The sequence below is a fragment of the Cupressus sempervirens genome, chromosome 3 (assembly GCF_028749045.1).
Source record: "Cupressus sempervirens isolate cs-2001-9-10 chromosome 3, ASM2874904v1, whole genome shotgun sequence".
Lineage (NCBI taxonomy): Eukaryota > Viridiplantae > Streptophyta > Pinopsida > Cupressales > Cupressaceae > Cupressus > Cupressus sempervirens.
The window spans coordinates 89285227-89303434 of record NC_143120.1 but is presented as its reverse complement, the minus strand read 5'-3'; the positions used below and the strand labels follow the sequence as shown (position 1 = coordinate 89303434).

Here is an 18208-nt window from a genome sequence, read left to right as displayed (position 1 = left end):
AAATAATGTAGATATAACCCTTATGAAGGTGTTTTTCCAAGTACAATAAAATTTGAAATGAAGTATACTATTCAATGATATTTTCCATATAGTCTCAAGAACATAATCTTCGGGTCACAATTGTGATAAGCATACTAATCAGCGAATCTATGCATAGAGTAGTTTGCAGCAAGTTTCAACATTCATCATGATGATATCTAGTTTGATATCTTGTTGGAATTTACAAATTGAAATTCTTTAATTTAGCCCTGTGTCTGGCGAGTGAAAGCCAAGAAAAACATAGTATGGATCCATAATCATTATGCCAATGGATATTAGAATTAAACAATCAATTCTGGAATCTTTGAAGAACATAATCATGTAATCACAAATTGTGAGATGCTGGAGGTATGTAATCATCCTAAATAATTGGTAGAGTTGTTTGCTCTGGGATTCTAAACACCTGAGACTCACCTGGCTGTATAACCAAGGAAAAGGGTGGAGAGGTGAGAGCAAGGAATCTACCATAACAAGAAAACAGAATCAAATATGGCATACAATGTTTATCATTTTAATATGAATTATTTAATAGCTCATGCATGATTTCGTTTATTGTAATCTCCTGCTATCAAGTCGAGGGGTGTGGTTAGATACTAGGTTGCTCAACTAATGACAAGATGATCCCCGCCTATTCCGGGTAGGGAGGGCCTTTCTCGTTAGAGATTGTGTGGGGAATAAATTAAGGTCCAAGGTTGGGTGGTTAAGCCCCTGACAATGTTTCACCTCTCCCCAAGTTGTCAGATGTTCAACAGACAAAGATAAGCTATACATTCAATTGTTTGTCGGAAATAGGTATTTTTACTTTTATGATGTCTATGCAAGATGAAGGTAAGATTAATTGAGTTATATCATCATTACAGTTATTTTACATTTAGTTGCGAGAGATAGATTTATTTGATGAATTGTTATGTCAATCTTTCATTTATATGAATAATAAATATGAGCATATCTTCTAATCTTGAGTTATTGTCATAGTTAAGCAATTGGAAGGAAATAAATGATACAATGGTATCTAAAGCCCTAATTGATATAGTAGTATCTGAAGCCCTAATCGATACAGTGGTATCCGATGCCCTAAATGATCCAGTGGTAATTGAAACCCTAATTGATACAATGGTATCTGAAGCCCTAAAAGATCCAATGGTCATCAATGCCCTAATGGTTACAGTGGTATGTGATGCCCTAATTTTTATATAGTGGTATTTGATGATAATCATCATTTGATTTTGATTTAGCAATATTGGATGGAAGTCAATATATGATATAGTTATAATGGTATCTGTGGACTAATCTGGGTGATTGCAAAAGCATCCCTAGTTTTGATTTCGACCTCAAATTCCATAGTATGTGGATTTCAATTTCTATAGTAAATTCATTTGATGGTGTTTTAAGTTCGTAGTTAAGAAATTTTGTTTAACTGATTTTTAACCATCAATCTCTTTCATATGAACGAAACTAATTTAACTGTCTTCCTATGAAAATGAAGTGATAACTGTATTTCTTTGAGTATGTTAGTTGTTAATTAAGACCTGGGAAAATTGGTTGTTACATTAGGGGTAGGCCCATCAAAATCATGCAGTCACATACATGTATTTTAGACTCCCTCTTGAGTATCAATTTTATGAGCTCCTTGTATAAGGTTGTCTTTGATGAAGTATCGAACTCCCTCTTGATATGAATGGATACTCATAATCTCAATCATCAAGTATATTCGCTTCATGAGCCTCACTTTATCTAGCCAGATCATCAGATGACTAATGAATTGTAGATCACAACTTCTTAGAAGCTACTGTCATAAGATTGAGTTTTGCACAATATGCCCAATTTACCATTCTTTTCCTGCAAAATCATCTTTTGATACAATGGAAAAGATCAAGGAAAATAAATCTTTATAGCATATATAGAAATACAAATAAGTGAGAGATTACAAAGAGTAGATACATGTAATTCTCAAGGATAAGAATCACTTATTTGCACATTAGGTCGATAGACATCAAATCAAAAAATGCCTTCTTAGTTTATTTGAGAATGGAGCATCTCCCCTCTAAAGTTGGTTCAAGTGGGAATGGATCATTGGTTATTATCCCCGCCACAATGTGAAATTCCCACTCTTTTATCGTTTGAAACAATTTGTCTTTGCATTTCCAAAAATCATTTGGTGTCATATGATACTGCAGGAGATAACTCACAATGTTCCAAATATCTCATTGTCGTCGCTCCAGTGCCTTTTAGACACCTTATCATTTTTGTGGGATGCACATCACAATTTTATCCTTGAACATGTATTGACCGAGTGCTTCATAATCTTTACCAATGTTATACCCTATCCATGTTAGACTATTTCTATCTGACTAATCAATTGCTAACCCGACTGTAATGTCCCCTCTCTAATCTTTTACTATTTGGGACTAATTTAGATTATTCTTCATGTACATGTTAGTTTGGTATGATTACTACAGTGAAAAACTCATTGATACATATGATTAATTTCTTCAAAAGACTATTCTTTTATTCCTTTCAACTGAATTAATGATCATGTTTTGATCTTCCAAAAACCATTTATCCTTCTGCATATGTATGTATGTATGTATGTATATGTACAATGATTCTTTATCATTCATTTTGTTTCTCTTTCCATGATTAATCTAGCCACTTCTCACTCCTTCCATAATCGATGTTAAAAATATTTTAATAGTCTTTTATTTCAATGCATTAAACATTGACTATGCTGCCCCAAATTTCGGATATAATTATTGGTGCTCAACTTGTGAATATTCATTATTCCCAAAATTTGTTTACAGAATTATATCTTGCAACCATATCATTCTATAATATGTTGTACTTCATCTTTTAAACATTGACATTGTGCTGGTATTGGCACCTAGATCCTATGGATAGTATGAATAGTACTTCTCAACTGTAGAACCTTATTACTACCACTTCTTTCTTGCATTTATCTATTGCCTGTCCATCAGTGATATCCGTTAATTAAGAATGGGTTTAATGTTCATCTTTTCCATCTATTCCATCTGGCGGTATTGCTAACTCCATTTACATGTATGAAATGTTTCTACTCATTTATGTGCCTTCTGCCACAACGTGCCTTTCATATTATTTTTCCTGCAATATATCCTTTATTGTTTGATATGCAACTTTCAGTCTGCACAAGAATTTGTCTACGGAAGATGGGAATATTTCTTTTTCCATCCATGCATCCGTTTCTTGAAATTTATATATTCTTTTTAGTTGTTTCTTTGTCCTTCACTTGCTGCCATTAGGATTGATCGTACACGTATGCTTGTGATACTCTTCTTGCTATTGGTGGAGCGGATGTCCACTCTTTTTAACCTTGTAAGATTCTGGCTATGTTGTAAATGTTGAAGGTTCTTTCATTTTCAATCTGTGCTCCCTCTAAAATTCCTGACAGTAGAAATATGATTATAAATCCATTATATCCTCTCAATGCAAGATGATATCTGTTGAAAATATGAAGGACCCTCGTGCTTCATGATTTAGGTGGGGTGAACTCAAGAATGAATTCCCACAATTTGAGATCTCTACTCCTTACATCGAATTCTATTGGAGCTCACATAGCTTTTGACAGTGTCAAAGTATTCACTGGAAAAAAAGATTCAAACCTTGATAGCAACATAGCTTGAAACAGTTGCACTTTAAGAGCGAGTTCAATTTTAAATACAGACACTTATTATCTTCATCATTATTTTTCATTGATTTCAGTAAGCATTCTTTCTAGTAACTAACGGTGTCTTGTTGCAGTTAATAGAATTCCCAATCATTCGCAATGATTATGCCAGTCAACCCACATGGGATTCAATCAATAGCCATATGGTCATCTCAACACGGGATTTTTATTTTTTATTTTTTTACTTGATTCGCACTGCATCTCACATTGATCTGCCCTCACCAAACAATGGAAGACAATGGTATACGCATATATTCTTCCACCCCTTGTTATATTCTATACATCACTATCAAAAACCTCTTATTACTCTATTGTGTGTGTGTGTGTGTGTGTGTGTGTCAGAAAAACTGAATATACATACATATATATGTGTGTGTGTATTTTATTTTCCTTCCTCCTATATTTTTCTTCCACACCCTGCTTCTATATGCTTGCTCTACATTCTTCATTTCTACTGTCTCCACTTTTATTTCAACATAATCGCTCACATGTTATACTTGTTAATGTAAAAAATTGTGACTCTTTGATTGCATCTTTTTAAATAACATCTCCTTTTAATTGCACCTCTTTAATAAACAAACAATCATTGTTTTAGTTTGCAATATCTTCATGATTAATTTTTCTTACCAAACATATTACAAATGGTATCCAAGTCTAACTTTCGAACATGAGAAGGAGGTATGATGTGGTTTATGTTTTCAGACAAAACAATCTTGTCCTGACACACTCCCTTATGCCATGATAGACAAATTTATCTATTTATTTTGCTGAGTCACCACCGTGGAATCCTCAAATAGTCCTTGCCGTGTGATGAGTTTATGTTTATTCTAATCTCCAAGTTCCTTCCATGCGTATCAGGCAGGTTGATATATTCGTTATATGTTGTCTTCAAAACCTTCGACTCTTTCTATCATTGTCGTAGAACTCTAACATTTATAGGTTGCAGAATAACATGGCCAAGTTTTTTTATTGCTGCATCTAAATTCATTTGACTTCCATTTCTGATGTGGTAGACCATCACACCCTTATTGCTGTTGTAAGCCACTGTGACCCATTGCTGACTGGGTAGTGTGTGTATATATATATATATATATATATATATATATATATATATATAATTGTAGCTTATTTGACTGCTTCCATAGCTTTCCATTGTTGGCGTGGATATATAAATTAACATTCTATTTGACCTTGCCGTCTTTCATTATTGTCGCTTCCTCTATAAGATCGTTGTCTATATATGTGTGCGTGTGTGTGTGTGTGAATGGTGCACTAGCTGTCTTATTCTCTGCCAATCTGAAAGATGCTGTAAGGATATCATGGCATCATTTCATACCTTTTATTATATTCGCTGCTTTGTCTTTATCAGAATTTATGGCCTTTGCTGCAGACATATGTATGTGTCAAATATTATAATCGACTCATATATTCTCACTGTAATTTCCTTCATTGTGAATTATAACTGGAAACATTCTACACCTGTTTATCTCAGCGATGTATACAAATATCATTCTCATGGTATCGTTCCTTGCCATACTCGTGGCTTCACATAATTCAACGCTGCTATACTCAATAATTTTCAACATTTCATCCGTCCTGTTATTGTCTTCCATCACAATGATTTTACACAATGGACCACCATACTTATCGTTGTCTTTATTTATTCATGCTTATGCCTTCATTTATTGAGAGCCAAAATACTGCTTCAAATTTGTGTATATAAATTAAGATGATTGTCATCACTTTATTCATAGTAGTTTCTATTGGAATATTTGTCTATCTATTTTCTCATGATTCTTGATACCATCTCTTTCTATTGACATCAATGACAACTTTATTACTTTGACTCTTAAGGATAATATTTCCATCAGCAACTTCATCCATGATTCCTTACATTCATAATTACAAGTAGAAACAGAACTTTTAAGTTTGAGTTGAAGTGGAAAAGTTTGAAGATCAAAAACTATATTTTCATTGCACATTGTGAAGCCAAATCTTTAGAAGCAAGAGTCGATATCCATTAAATGAATAGCGTAAGTCCCATAAGTGATTACTTGCAAATCACATTATTTCACTAAGCAATTATCCACAATTGACGGATCCTTGAAGTCATTTCAAGATCTTACTTTGCAAACTTAGCATGAGAGATGACCTTATTCAAGAGAGAATTGAATGTTTAATGTTTCACCTCAAAACATTGAGTGTTTGATTTTGCATGTTGTAGTGGAATAAAACTCACATCAATAGGTAGCTTCCCATTGAAGATTTCCTTTGGCCTTGTCATATGTGTTAAGTTCAGTATCTATAAATACCAAAAGGAAGAGAAAGCTTTACTTGCTCAACACCTTGCACAACTAGCTTCTCCATTATTGATTCCCAATGTGGCTAAAGGATATGTATAACCTAAGCTGCCAATTTGGGTGTGGATGCGGATGCGAATGCGAAAATAGGATGCGCAAATGTGCGAAATTTTTTGGGAGGTTTTGGATGAGTTGATATATATATATATTCAGTTAATAAGATTATTGCATTTAATAATATTCTATTAATATATTAATAATTTTGAATATAAATAATATTAGTGTTTAATAAAAAATTTAAAAGATAATATATTATTAATGAAAAAATATTATTACATTTAATAATATTTTTACATATTTCCAATACATATTTTGCTAAATATTATATCTATTTTTATATGTAAAATTTTATTTTAGAAACTAAAACAATAACAAAAAGAAAAGAACAAACAATATAAATTTATAATTATAAACAAAGGATATTTACAGAAACTTTCCAATATTATATATCATAAACATACGGATTTGACAACAGAACAAGTTTGACTCCATGAAAACTAAACAATAATATGTTATTAGTCTAATAAGATTATAAACAAACCAAATCTGGAGAACAAGTTTGACGATTTATATTTATAAACGATTATGTTTTCTAAAACTCGGCCACCATATCTTCAGTGATATACTAGTGGGGGGGAAGATGCGCTCGCAGGGGGGAATGACCATCCAATAGTATAATTTGTTTGTGACTTTATAAACCAAGGATGCAACAATATCCACAGGGAGCAAAAGTGCTCTCCGTACACAACAACTGCATCTGTACAAGCATGCAACTCTGGACACATCCAATTCTACATCTGATAATTAAGTGTATAACCATAGTTTAAAAGCTCAATAAACTAAGCTTGACTAGCAAGTCCATCTACCAAAAGTGTCCAATTGATGGGGATCGTGTATCAAGTACTCACAAGTGATTCACAAGTTTTAGGTGAAAATACAAATAAGTTATAAGAAAACTCATGATTTTAAGTACAAACTAGGATGATGGAAAGTTTTAAAAACCCACATAACTTGTCAATTGGTCAAAATTTGTTTTCAACATTTTATGATCTTATTTTGTCTAGTAAAAGATGCATTTAGCATCTAGGCGACAAAACACCCTAAGAAAAGGGTTTGGAAGGAGATTTTATGTTGCCTTCAAAAATACAAACAATGTGCATCTTTTTTTTTCACTTTGAAATTACAAAAGTTGAAAATCTAGGAGAGACGTTGTCTAATCACCCCCTCTCCACCACCATTTCCCAATGTTTTTATTTTATACTTTAATTATACTTTTTTCTTATAAATATTTATCACATTTCCAAAAAAATCAAAACCTACTGATTTTGTTCTATGTTAAAATCAGCAATGTCAAGTTCAACATAAAGTAGTGGTAAGAAACATCCTCCATTAAGTATGGCATGACAAGTGACAAGCCCTAGTTGCATTTTAATGCTTGCAAGCTTCTTATTATAGAAGGAATCAATAAATTAAAATACCACCTTGCTTAAATACTTGGACATGACTTGAAAGCAAAGTAACGAGAACCGGAATCGTATCGGAATCGGCACGGCCGAATCAAATCGTGAATCGGGGGTGAATCGCCGGTGAATCGGCAATGAATCGGCAAATTTGAAAAAACCCTTTAAATGTAGAGATTTTAACAATTTAAGACTTATTTCATGCACCCTTTATTGAATATAACTTAAACACACTATAACATCATCAAATAGAAGTTGAAACTTAACATATATAAACATGGAAGTTTGTGTTTACCACATGGGGTAAAGAGTTTTTATAAGACAGCTTCACATCCAACACTTACTCCAAGTGCTTCAAAGCATATCACCCCTCTCGAAAGGCTTGCTCTGTTGTTCTCTCCACCACAGACACTCCATGCCTGCAACAGCTTCAGGTCTCATCAACTGGTCAGACTTCCCACAACTGATAACCGCAGCGACTGGGGGTCTAGGGGGCAACACCCCTAGCGGGGTCTTGGCCAGGCGCGCTCCCTGTCGCGATACAGGGCGGAGTCGAGGGTAGCGCCCCCGCCGCCAAGACCAAATTAGCACTCTGAAACCCACACAAAACTACATGGAACACAGTGTTTTTGTGATTTTCTTCTGATCCCACACTCTTTCTGGGAACCGCTGATGTTTTACTACCTGATTATGTCTTTCCCTTCCCTTGGGCATCATCCGTTATGCATTCTAAACATTTTTTATTTGTCGTCGTTTTTTTTTTTTTTTATAATAACCTATGGTTCTTTTTTTCTCTTCTCCTCTCTTCTAGTCATGCTTAACAATTAGAAGGCCCTTTAGGGCTATAACAAAGAGGAAAGGTAAAAAAGAAAGCAAAAAACATAAGTGATTTTTTTATTATTTCCAACTAAACATGCTTGCTGTTGCCAGCCGATTTTTGGCGATTTTGTAATGGCGATTCAGGCGATTTTTTGAGTGAATCGCCGATACATGCGATTCAGGCGATGAAATCGCCGATCACGATTTTCGACACCAAAAAAATTGGCGTGCATGAATCTGATCGCTGAATTGGCAATTCACGCGATTTCAGCGCGATTCTCGTTACTCTGCTTGAAAGCATGGCTTGATGTAACCAAATAGGTTACAAGAAAAATCAATGCCCTACTTACCAATTTTGATATAAAAAAATTGAAAAGAGGACAAATGAAGCAATTGCAATGGTGATGAATTCAAATCCTAACTCATCTATAGATTCCTTTGTTGTCCCACAAATTTGCAACCTGCTTCCCTCTACATGCGAGACTCTTGAGGGTCTTAGTTCTAATTGTCTTTCTTCTTCACCCAAGTTTTTATTCTACATAATGTTCTACAAGCACAAATTTTGCAAGAACCAATTGGATTAAGGAAAAACAACATGAAGCTAGGATGGCTATAACAAACTTTTCATACTGAAAAATTCTACCCTTCAATGTCACGAGCAGCCCATTTTGGGGATGGTTGGTAAACGCAATGACATTGGTCAAAAATGAGTTTAACCATTTAAGAAACCAATGCCTAAGGGTTTGAGTTTGCTAGAGAGATAAGTAAAAAGCAAACAGCTTGTAATTGACAATCAGAAGAAAGGATTGTAGACAAAGGTCTGTAGAGTTTTTCAGATGTATGGATTGAGAGCTGAAGTAGAACTTTCCTTAAATTTTTAGTGGCTTCTACACATTGTTATTCTTGAAGTCCATAGATGCCTTGCAAGAAGTCAAAAATATCGAGACTTTGTGCAATCTATTAGATGGGTTGATCCAGCAAATTGGGCTTAAGAATAATATCCAAATTATCAATGTAGCAGCATATGTATCTGCAAGAAAAACCTATCATAGAGAATCATCCTACTATTTCTTGGACTCCTTGCATTGCACATTGTCTGGATTTGATGCTATAAGATACTAGGAAGATTAGATGGGTCAAAAGTGTGGTTGAAGATGTTAACCAAGTTGCTAAATGTATTTACAACTATATTTGGGGTCCGTTCTTTGATGAGGAACCACATGAATGGCAAGGAGCCTATGCAATAGGGTGTGACACAATTAACCACCCACTTCTTCACTTTATTGAGCATTGTTTCCCCCATACCTTCTCTCAAGAATATATTAGTGTCCAACTCTAGGCTAAAGTCTCCATATGCTAAAAAATCAATGATCCAAAGGATGCACCCCCCCTAGTTTTTTACTGCTCGAAAAACTAGACTTTAATGAGGGCGTAAGGATGGAGTGAAAACATCTCCTTACTATCCCATAATCTTTTTTAGAATGATGACATCCTATGAAGGCCTCTTGTTTGAGGGGAACTTCAACTAGGAGCATACCTCTATTTGGGAAAGCCTATTCATTCACCATGACTAGCAGAACAATTCGACAATAAAAGTTAATAACAAACCTTAACCATCTTACAAACCCTATAATCCACTCAACATTAATTTTATATTATTTTTTTCCATTTTTGCTTGATGAACATACCTCTATTAGGGAAAGCATATTCATTTGCCATGAACCGCAAAATAATTCAACAGTAAAAGTTAATAACAAACCTTAACCATCTTATAAACCGTACAATCCACTCAACTTTAATTCTATATCATTTTCCGATTTTACTTGATAAGGTTAGCAAATGTAGCTTACACAACTATTATAGAAGAGGAAACTTACAAGTATTTATGAATTGCCACATTACCTCAAAGGAAATAAAAATTCTCAAGATTGATTACACCTTACACATGGAAATTTGTGCAACTTCCACAAAACTTGCAAAAATATTATATTATAAAAATTACATTAATAGTAAATAGTTGTAATATTATATTTATATTAACATATTATATCAAACAATATTTTAATTATTATATAAATAAATATATAGTCGCCCCCTCACTGTCCCCAATATTTTGAAAATTTTTGCCACCCCTAGAAACTTGTCCATATTTTGGTTTTTGCTTTGGTTAATTTTATAGTAATTTAAAATTCATATTCAATTTTTTTCATGACAAAAACTTTTATAGAGGTTCTACTACCTCCAAAAGAATTATTAATTTTATTTTTTAACACATAATCTTTGCCTTTTTATTTTTTTAGTTTCCTCCCTATGAATATTTCCCTTTTTTCTCTTCTTCTTTTCCACCCAAAGTCAATTTGTTTTTTACACTTACCTCCATTTCATGCTGGCTCATACAACATTCATGTGGTTATTTATAACACTAATTAATGTGCAACATATATTTGTGTAGCCGGTTTAAAAAATCTTTCAAAAGCATTGATTTGAGTCATAACTTCACTATTTTTGGAAGTTCCTTGAGCATCTAGTAAACTTGATTCTTCTTGTTGTTGGCACTAAGTTATTCCTTTCATCTCATACTAATGAATTTGCCATTGGATTAAGTATTGTTCACCAAACTTCAAATATTTTGATGTAGATAGTGATAATGCAAAGGAACTTGTTAGATTAAGTATTTCAATAAACTCTTCGACCGACTGGTTGTATTCAAATTGCTCCACCACAAGTGAGAATTTGACCATAACCATTTAGTGAATGCCTTAAGGAAAATTTCTTTCAATAATGTAAGGGGTATATATCAAAGAAATTTCAATATTCTTCCATGTTGATGCATAGTAGCTTTGGTCAGATATAAGGACGACTGTTTATATTGATTATTAACATATGAGTATGTATGTATGTATGTCAGTCCATAGTGGAATGACATACTTACATACGAATTACATTTACTTGATCAAAGCACTATACAAACATGTTAATCAGACTCCTTTCATCTTCTCTTGCCATGTATCATGCAATGAACATTGGTGGCTGCATACAACAGATCAAGTAATGATCATATTTCATTTATCCTGGATCAAGCAATGATCCAATACAGTGCACAGCAGTGTATATTGTATAGTGGTTTAATGTAGCAGATTAGCAGCTTTCATTATTTGGTTATTATGTTAACTAATCGATTGTGAATTGGGTATTTTGGAAGCATACTTTGGTGAATGATTGTGTTGATTGCTGAAAGGCCATGCCATGAATGGACATGGCTCCACATTGTGGAGACATGTCCCTTCATGACATGTCCCCTCATCCATATATATATGAGCCGATTTCATATAGGGAAGTATTGAAATTCATAAATGCTCTCTCTCCCTTTGGATCAGCAATTTCAGACCTGAAGAAAATAAGTATTTCAGCACCTTATCCATACTTTAACATGGTATCAAAGCCATGGTCAGATCATGCGATTTGATGCTCTCTTTTATTGTAGGGTAGTGGTTGGATATTCTCATTGGAAACAATCCTTTGGACAATCTTGCAGATTGAGACCGATAATGAAGGAATTCACAGTTCATTTTCTTTAAGATGTTATTTGGCAGATAATCTCTGAGTTCAGGCTTCCGAGACTAGTGAATTTGGTGGTGAAGGGTGAGAGTAAAAGTTTGTGGCCATTGCTTTGTCAAATGAGACATCTTGTATGGCCTCATTGCTACTTTGCCGGCCATTGATTGAATGCGACTAGAACATTTTGGATTTGGCTGGATGTTATGATCGCTGAAGAAGTTAAAGCAGCTGTGTTGGCGGCATAATGAGTGCTTGCATTTGAATTTCCTTGTGGATGTTTGCTGCATTTTTAAATCTCTCTTGCAATTCACGGCGAAAGCGACCGACAACCTTGTTCTGGAATATCTGAATCTCAAAAACTCCTCGACATTATTCCCCTATATTAGATATTCACAATGGATGCAAATAATTGTTGTGCCCATGCTTATCTGGCTCCTCTTTTTGAAATTGCGATGATCATTAATGCACAGAAAAATCTCTTTTTGCCATTTTGAGGTACGGTTCAAACAAGGCTTGCGATTTTGCGAAAATCGCCATTTCGAGGCATGCTTCAAACAGGGCTATTGGCATTATCCATATCACATGCTTTCCGAATTCTTGAAAATCGTTGTTTCGCAAGGTCATATCAACACCCTTTGTAAAATTCCAAAATCTTGCTACTTCGTATTATATCTTCAGCTTATTACCCAAAATTGCAGTTTTGCAAGATCTATGGAAAGCTTAGTCCAAAATAGAGATTAATCGCAATTTCGGACCATGCTAAACTCTCCTCTCTTGATTTAGCAAGATGTCACGATCTTACACCATCTTTTGGACCATACCTGCAAAATCTCTTTTTTTGTTGTTTCGCTTACCCTTCACTCAAACTCTTCGAAAATAGCGAAAATGAAACTTTAATGTCAATTTCACCAAAAATTGAGGGTTCCACCACATCACCTATGAAGCTTTGCAGACTCCTTGGGGCAGCATCACAGATATTCCTACCTGACTTATTGCTCCTTAGAGGCTATTGCAGGCTTCAGCCCCATCTGTTGGGCATGTTGTTGGTTCACCCAGGCCTCGACTTTGCTAAATTCTATTAGGATCGATATTGATCACCTTCCCCCCTTCCACTACTCTCCTTAGACACCCCCTCACCTTCTGTCATCCCAGCAAGAGTTGAATATGCACGTTAGGAGGGGCATTTACACATAATATATTTACACTACTTGGACATGTCCCCCTCATGGGCTTCACCCTAAGATGGCATTCTATTCAGAGCATTTTCTCAAGTTATAGGACAGGACCCGTCTCATGGTTGGTCTCATGCTCTTTGTACCTCTCTTCATTCGAAGAAAGTTCTCATCGGCACTGCATCAAGACCGACCACCATTTGCCTAGGGAGGATACAATCTCCCAGCTTCGTGATCTAGGGGAAGCAAAGACAAAGACTCATTTCATCTTTTGTTGCCCCATTTACTATCAAGTCAGAAGTAGATTCTATTGATTATTCGGAGAGGACAGGTCTCTCCCGACCTTCTTCACATATAAAGATCAGAGTTGTCTTTCACTTTATCTTTACAAGACACAAAGACTCTGGGACCTCACCCTGCAGTGGCTTTCCCACGAGACCACAGCCTGACAAGCTCATCACCTTATTCTTCACTATGGTTCCCCTAGTGCGGTGCACCAAATGGGCTTTGGATCCACTATCAAGGGCTGCCAAGGCTATGAGACTGCATGGATCCTCCATTCAGCAGTGAACCACTTCCAACTCTTCCAAGGGTTTTTAGAGGCATCTTGGGGTCTCCTACCCTGTAGCCTATCCATCAATCCTAGATTTCTTCCCTAGTGATCGGAGCAATTAACTGATGATGGTTTCTTTTTTTGTGGCTTCTGCTTGCTTCTGGTTGTTGGTTGGTTTCTTGGTTCTTGGTTCTTTGCTTTGTCTTTCTTTTGGACACTGTTTGGTGCGCTTGTTGTTCGCTGGGTTGCTCCTTGGTTTTTGGCAGTCTCGTAAACCCTTTTGTTGGTCTATTGTTGGACATTAATAAGATTATATTATCTTATCTGCAAAGATGTTTGTCATGCCAGCATTTTCTCCTTTTTTGTATTGCTCCAATGGCCCATTGTGCCATAATCCTTCATCCATCTAGTTTTTTCAAGTGAAGTAATCTTTATTTGAGACTTTTGTCATTTTCCAAGCTATTTTCTATAGCAATAATTAGAGTAGGAACCATCGCCAATTGACCATACATTAATTGAGAAGGAGCATGTTTGGTGGTTACCTTGAATGTTGTTTGTTATGCCCAAAATATTGCTAGCAGATATTCCTCCAAATCTGTATCTTTGATCCTGCGTGATTTATGAATAAATGTGATAAGCATCTTATTTGTCAATGCTGGTTGGTCATTCTCTCAAGTAGTATGGGCTTGAAAGAGCATGGAAGATCCTGAATTCACTCATCATTAGCCAAACTACATGGATAGCAAAATGACCACCTCTGTCGCTCACTATTTGTAATGGGATTCTAAACCTTTAAGTATCTGGTCATAGATAAGCCATGTTGTGCTTAGTGTTCTATTATCTGGTACAGCTCTTGCTTCAGCCCACCTCACAGGAACTATGTTGCCACTATGATGTATCTACAACTATGTAGTTTACTGACCTTGAGAGGGCCTATGAAGTCTAGTACTAGCCATTTGAATAGTTCTTTGAAAGGCAATGAAACCAAATATTTACTTGCCATCTAGACATGCAATGATTTAGGTACTGTAAACTGGATTGTACATCATGAGTGTTGTATAAAATTAAAAGAATTTCAGAAGATATGATTGTTTCTCTATTCATTCAATGGTGACACAGTCCGTTTTCCTGACTACAAAAGAAATATGTATGATTTTCCAACAACACAGTCCATTTTCCTGACTACAAAATAAGTATGTAAAGCTGTCAGTAGTTGCCAAGGGAATGTAAACCATCAACAACTACCTAAAACTAGTTCAACCACCAAGACAAAACACTCACGAACCATAACTACAACATGATGAATATCTAATATTTGTTTAACTCTATCTACACCTAACACATAATTCATATTAGCAGTTTCCTATTACTTGAAGTCTTACAATTTTGCCATCTGTCTAAAGAACATTTTCTCTTCTCCATATCGAGCAAAAGATAGTATATTTTGTCTAATGATAAATGTCTGCAGCCATCACAGAAACTTTAGAAGGTACTCACATAATTTAATGAATACCAAACATCCATGCAAATATTAAAAGAATACAAAGTTAATCCGAGGGACCGATTCCTGTTAAGGGGTCTGATTGCAAACATGCTCTCTTACATAGGATTATCTTTGTTGGAAAGAATTGGAAATATAACAAATATAAGCTAAATGTAAATCTCAAACAAGGCATTGTTAATAAGCTGATGAAGACATATACCTGTACATAAAACCATTCTAGAGTTCTACGTGCCTGCCCCACCTGCAATACAGCTTTATATAAACAAATCATTAGCAAATGCAGCTATTTCAAACATTTTACAGAAAATAATGCTCAGACACAGAAAACATCTTCCCTGAATGTACTCCCAAAAACTCATCTCAGATTGAAAGGATGCAAAGACCAGAACCATGTGCATTGACTCTATCACTGCAAAGATTATTAACAATAATATAGCATACACGGATAATAAAGGTAATTCATTAATAAAATGTTTTTCACTCATTAGATATTGAAAATGGGCTGTGAAAAATTGATACTCTTCTTCATATTTAAGTTTCAAATTTATTTCCTTTTTAGAGTCTAATAAAATATATTCAATGAAAATTCACTAGCTTAATTCTGTGCTTACAGTTTTTCTTTGATTGGTGTAAATCACATGGTAGAGTGGTTCATTTAATTTCATCTTTATTTTCCCGCAATTTTTGTCAAAAGCAGAAAACTTGAGAGCTTAATCCTCTCCTTGTAGTTCACTATAATTGGAGTGAACCACATGGTAGAGTGCTTCATCTTTGTTTCAACTTTATTTTCCCATAACGTATGTGAAAGGTAGACAGGCAAAGGACAACAAACTTGATTCAAATGCTTAAAAAATGCCATTTACAGAACAGGAAAACAAAATGATCTAAACCACACAGGTAAGGATATAAATGTCAATAAAGAAACATTATTCATCAAAGATAATACAAACTTCTAAAAGCCTCAGATATCATACAACAAAACGTTTATACATCAAGAAAATATGATATAACAAAAGAAGTTCTTGTTGTGATGTTATCACACATCGCTCCATTGCAAATGGGGACCCACAGCTTTCCACTTTTTAGGGTTTTGTTTTAGTGTTTCAGTTTCAGTCTCTGGGATGTCAAAAGTTTAAAAGTTGAATCCAAATTCAGGGATGTCAAAAAGTGAAAACATGAAACAAAATGAATTTTGATATCAGGAAAGTGTTCAGAAAGGCCACTGGACGAAGATTAACATTGCTTGAGGTGAGTTTTGACAAATACTTTTCAGGAAAAGGTTGCTTATTTCTACTTTTTGCTTGTTCGAGAGTTTCTATTTTTATCATTTCAGGGTCAATCCGAGAACCTTCTTTTTTGCTTTTTTTTTCTAAATTTAGAAAAGAAATTAAATTTCTATTTTTAGAACTTTCTATGTTTAGAGAGTCAACAGTTGTAAACATATTCTTGTTTTCAGCTTCAAGTTTGTCCAAGAATTCATGAAAAGCAAGAAAAGTGGCGAAGAATTTCAGATTTCAAATCAAGAAAAGCTATGCTCCACGGAGTTTCCCAGACAGGGATGTTTTAGGGGACATGGACAAGTTTCCGGTACGGGTATAGGTCAAAACCAAAATTTAGGGAATAGAAACTCAAGGTACAGCAATTAAAAAGATAGGAGATTTTTTATATAGAGACAAAATTCAAATATCCATATCTTAACATTGATAAACCATTCACCATAGACATTTTAGAAGATCAATACATGGATATTATCAAATGACAAATATGAAGTACTTCCATTATAACAATATAGCAAAAATCAAAATGCACAAAGGCTCCAAGTTTCAGGGATGAAATCAAAATGACATAAGAGAAGTCCAGCTAAAATATAAATACTAAATACTAAATGTAATCTTTCCTCATTGCTACTACTGCTCTATGTTTTTTTTTCTTCCTCTTAGTAATTATGGCAATTCTAAAAATAAGTAGTGTTTACCGTACAAGGTAAATGGATACTTATCGCATGTAGTACAATAAGATATAACACAAACTAGATACTTTATTCATATACGCAATATGCACTCTAAGTACAATGCTTACAATAATGATTATGATGATGTCTCAATAGCCCCTACGGACGATGTACATATACTTTCTCGAAGGGGTGACTCAACCGCCACGAGCTCTTTCAAATACAATTCTACCCGTCGGCTATAATATAGAATTTACCAACAACATCGTCCCCATCATCTTCGAACAACAAAATAGAGACAACCCTTACAACAAAACTCAAATTACAACCAAAACAAATAATTACATCAATATTTAGACTCTAAGAAGAGGGATCCATCCTTGGTGTAGTAGTCGTCCGTGCTCTAAGCTCATTCAGCGCTACTCGCAACTTATAAACTTGCTCCTTCCATACTTTCAATTCTACTTCAGCCTCCATCTGAAGCTCCAAAGCTAATTGCGTCATTTCAGCAATCTCTCCAAGCTCTCTCTCTTTCTCCTCTACCACCCACTCCTTCTCTACTACTAACCATTCCTTCTCCGCTGCCACCTTCTGTAGCTGACTCTGTCAGGCTAACAATGCTGCCCTCTGGGATTCCCATGCTGCCCTCTCCGCAGCTAGCCTGGCAGCTAACTCCTCCCGAGCCCTCTCCGTTGCTACCTGGTCTGCCTAGCTCCTCCGAAGGGTATAATACGCATCCCTATGTATCTCAACTATCTCATGAGTCAAAGCCTCTACTCGGCTCTCCATACCTAGATCTCTCATAGTGGCCTAATCCCGACGCATCTCTGTAGTCTCCACACTGTCATCCTCGCTCCTCAAAACAAACTGTAAAGGCCGCTAGACATCCTAATCTCGTGAAAGATCTCACACTCTCCAGCTCCTTTACTACTGAATCCAAGGCCTGTATCTCTACAAAGACCACTACTTGGCGAGCCTGAGTTGCTAGATTCACTATATCAGCGAAGAATGCCTCTCTCGTCATTGTTTCTGGCACTACTGGAGGCTGTTGCTGAGCACTCATAGCCATCACTACTGCTTCCGCCGTCC

General features: G+C 35.3%; 1 protein-coding gene across 3 annotated transcripts in view; it reads right to left on the bottom strand.

Moving 5' to 3' along the window:
* Window positions 1-18208, bottom strand: part of LOC149564911 (Chaperone DnaJ-domain superfamily protein) — a 103259-nt gene that overhangs the window by 69217 nt on the left and 15834 nt on the right. For all 3 annotated transcript variants that reach the window (XR_016361974.1, XM_089818450.1, XM_089818451.1), the window contains exon 2: window positions 15368-15409. Coding sequence is in view for 2 of the 3 variants with exons in the window: in XM_089818450.1 (XP_089674576.1) it covers window positions 15368-15409 (42 nt within the window). In the remaining variant the exon portion in view is untranslated. The remainder of the gene's footprint in view (window positions 1-15367; window positions 15410-18208) is intronic.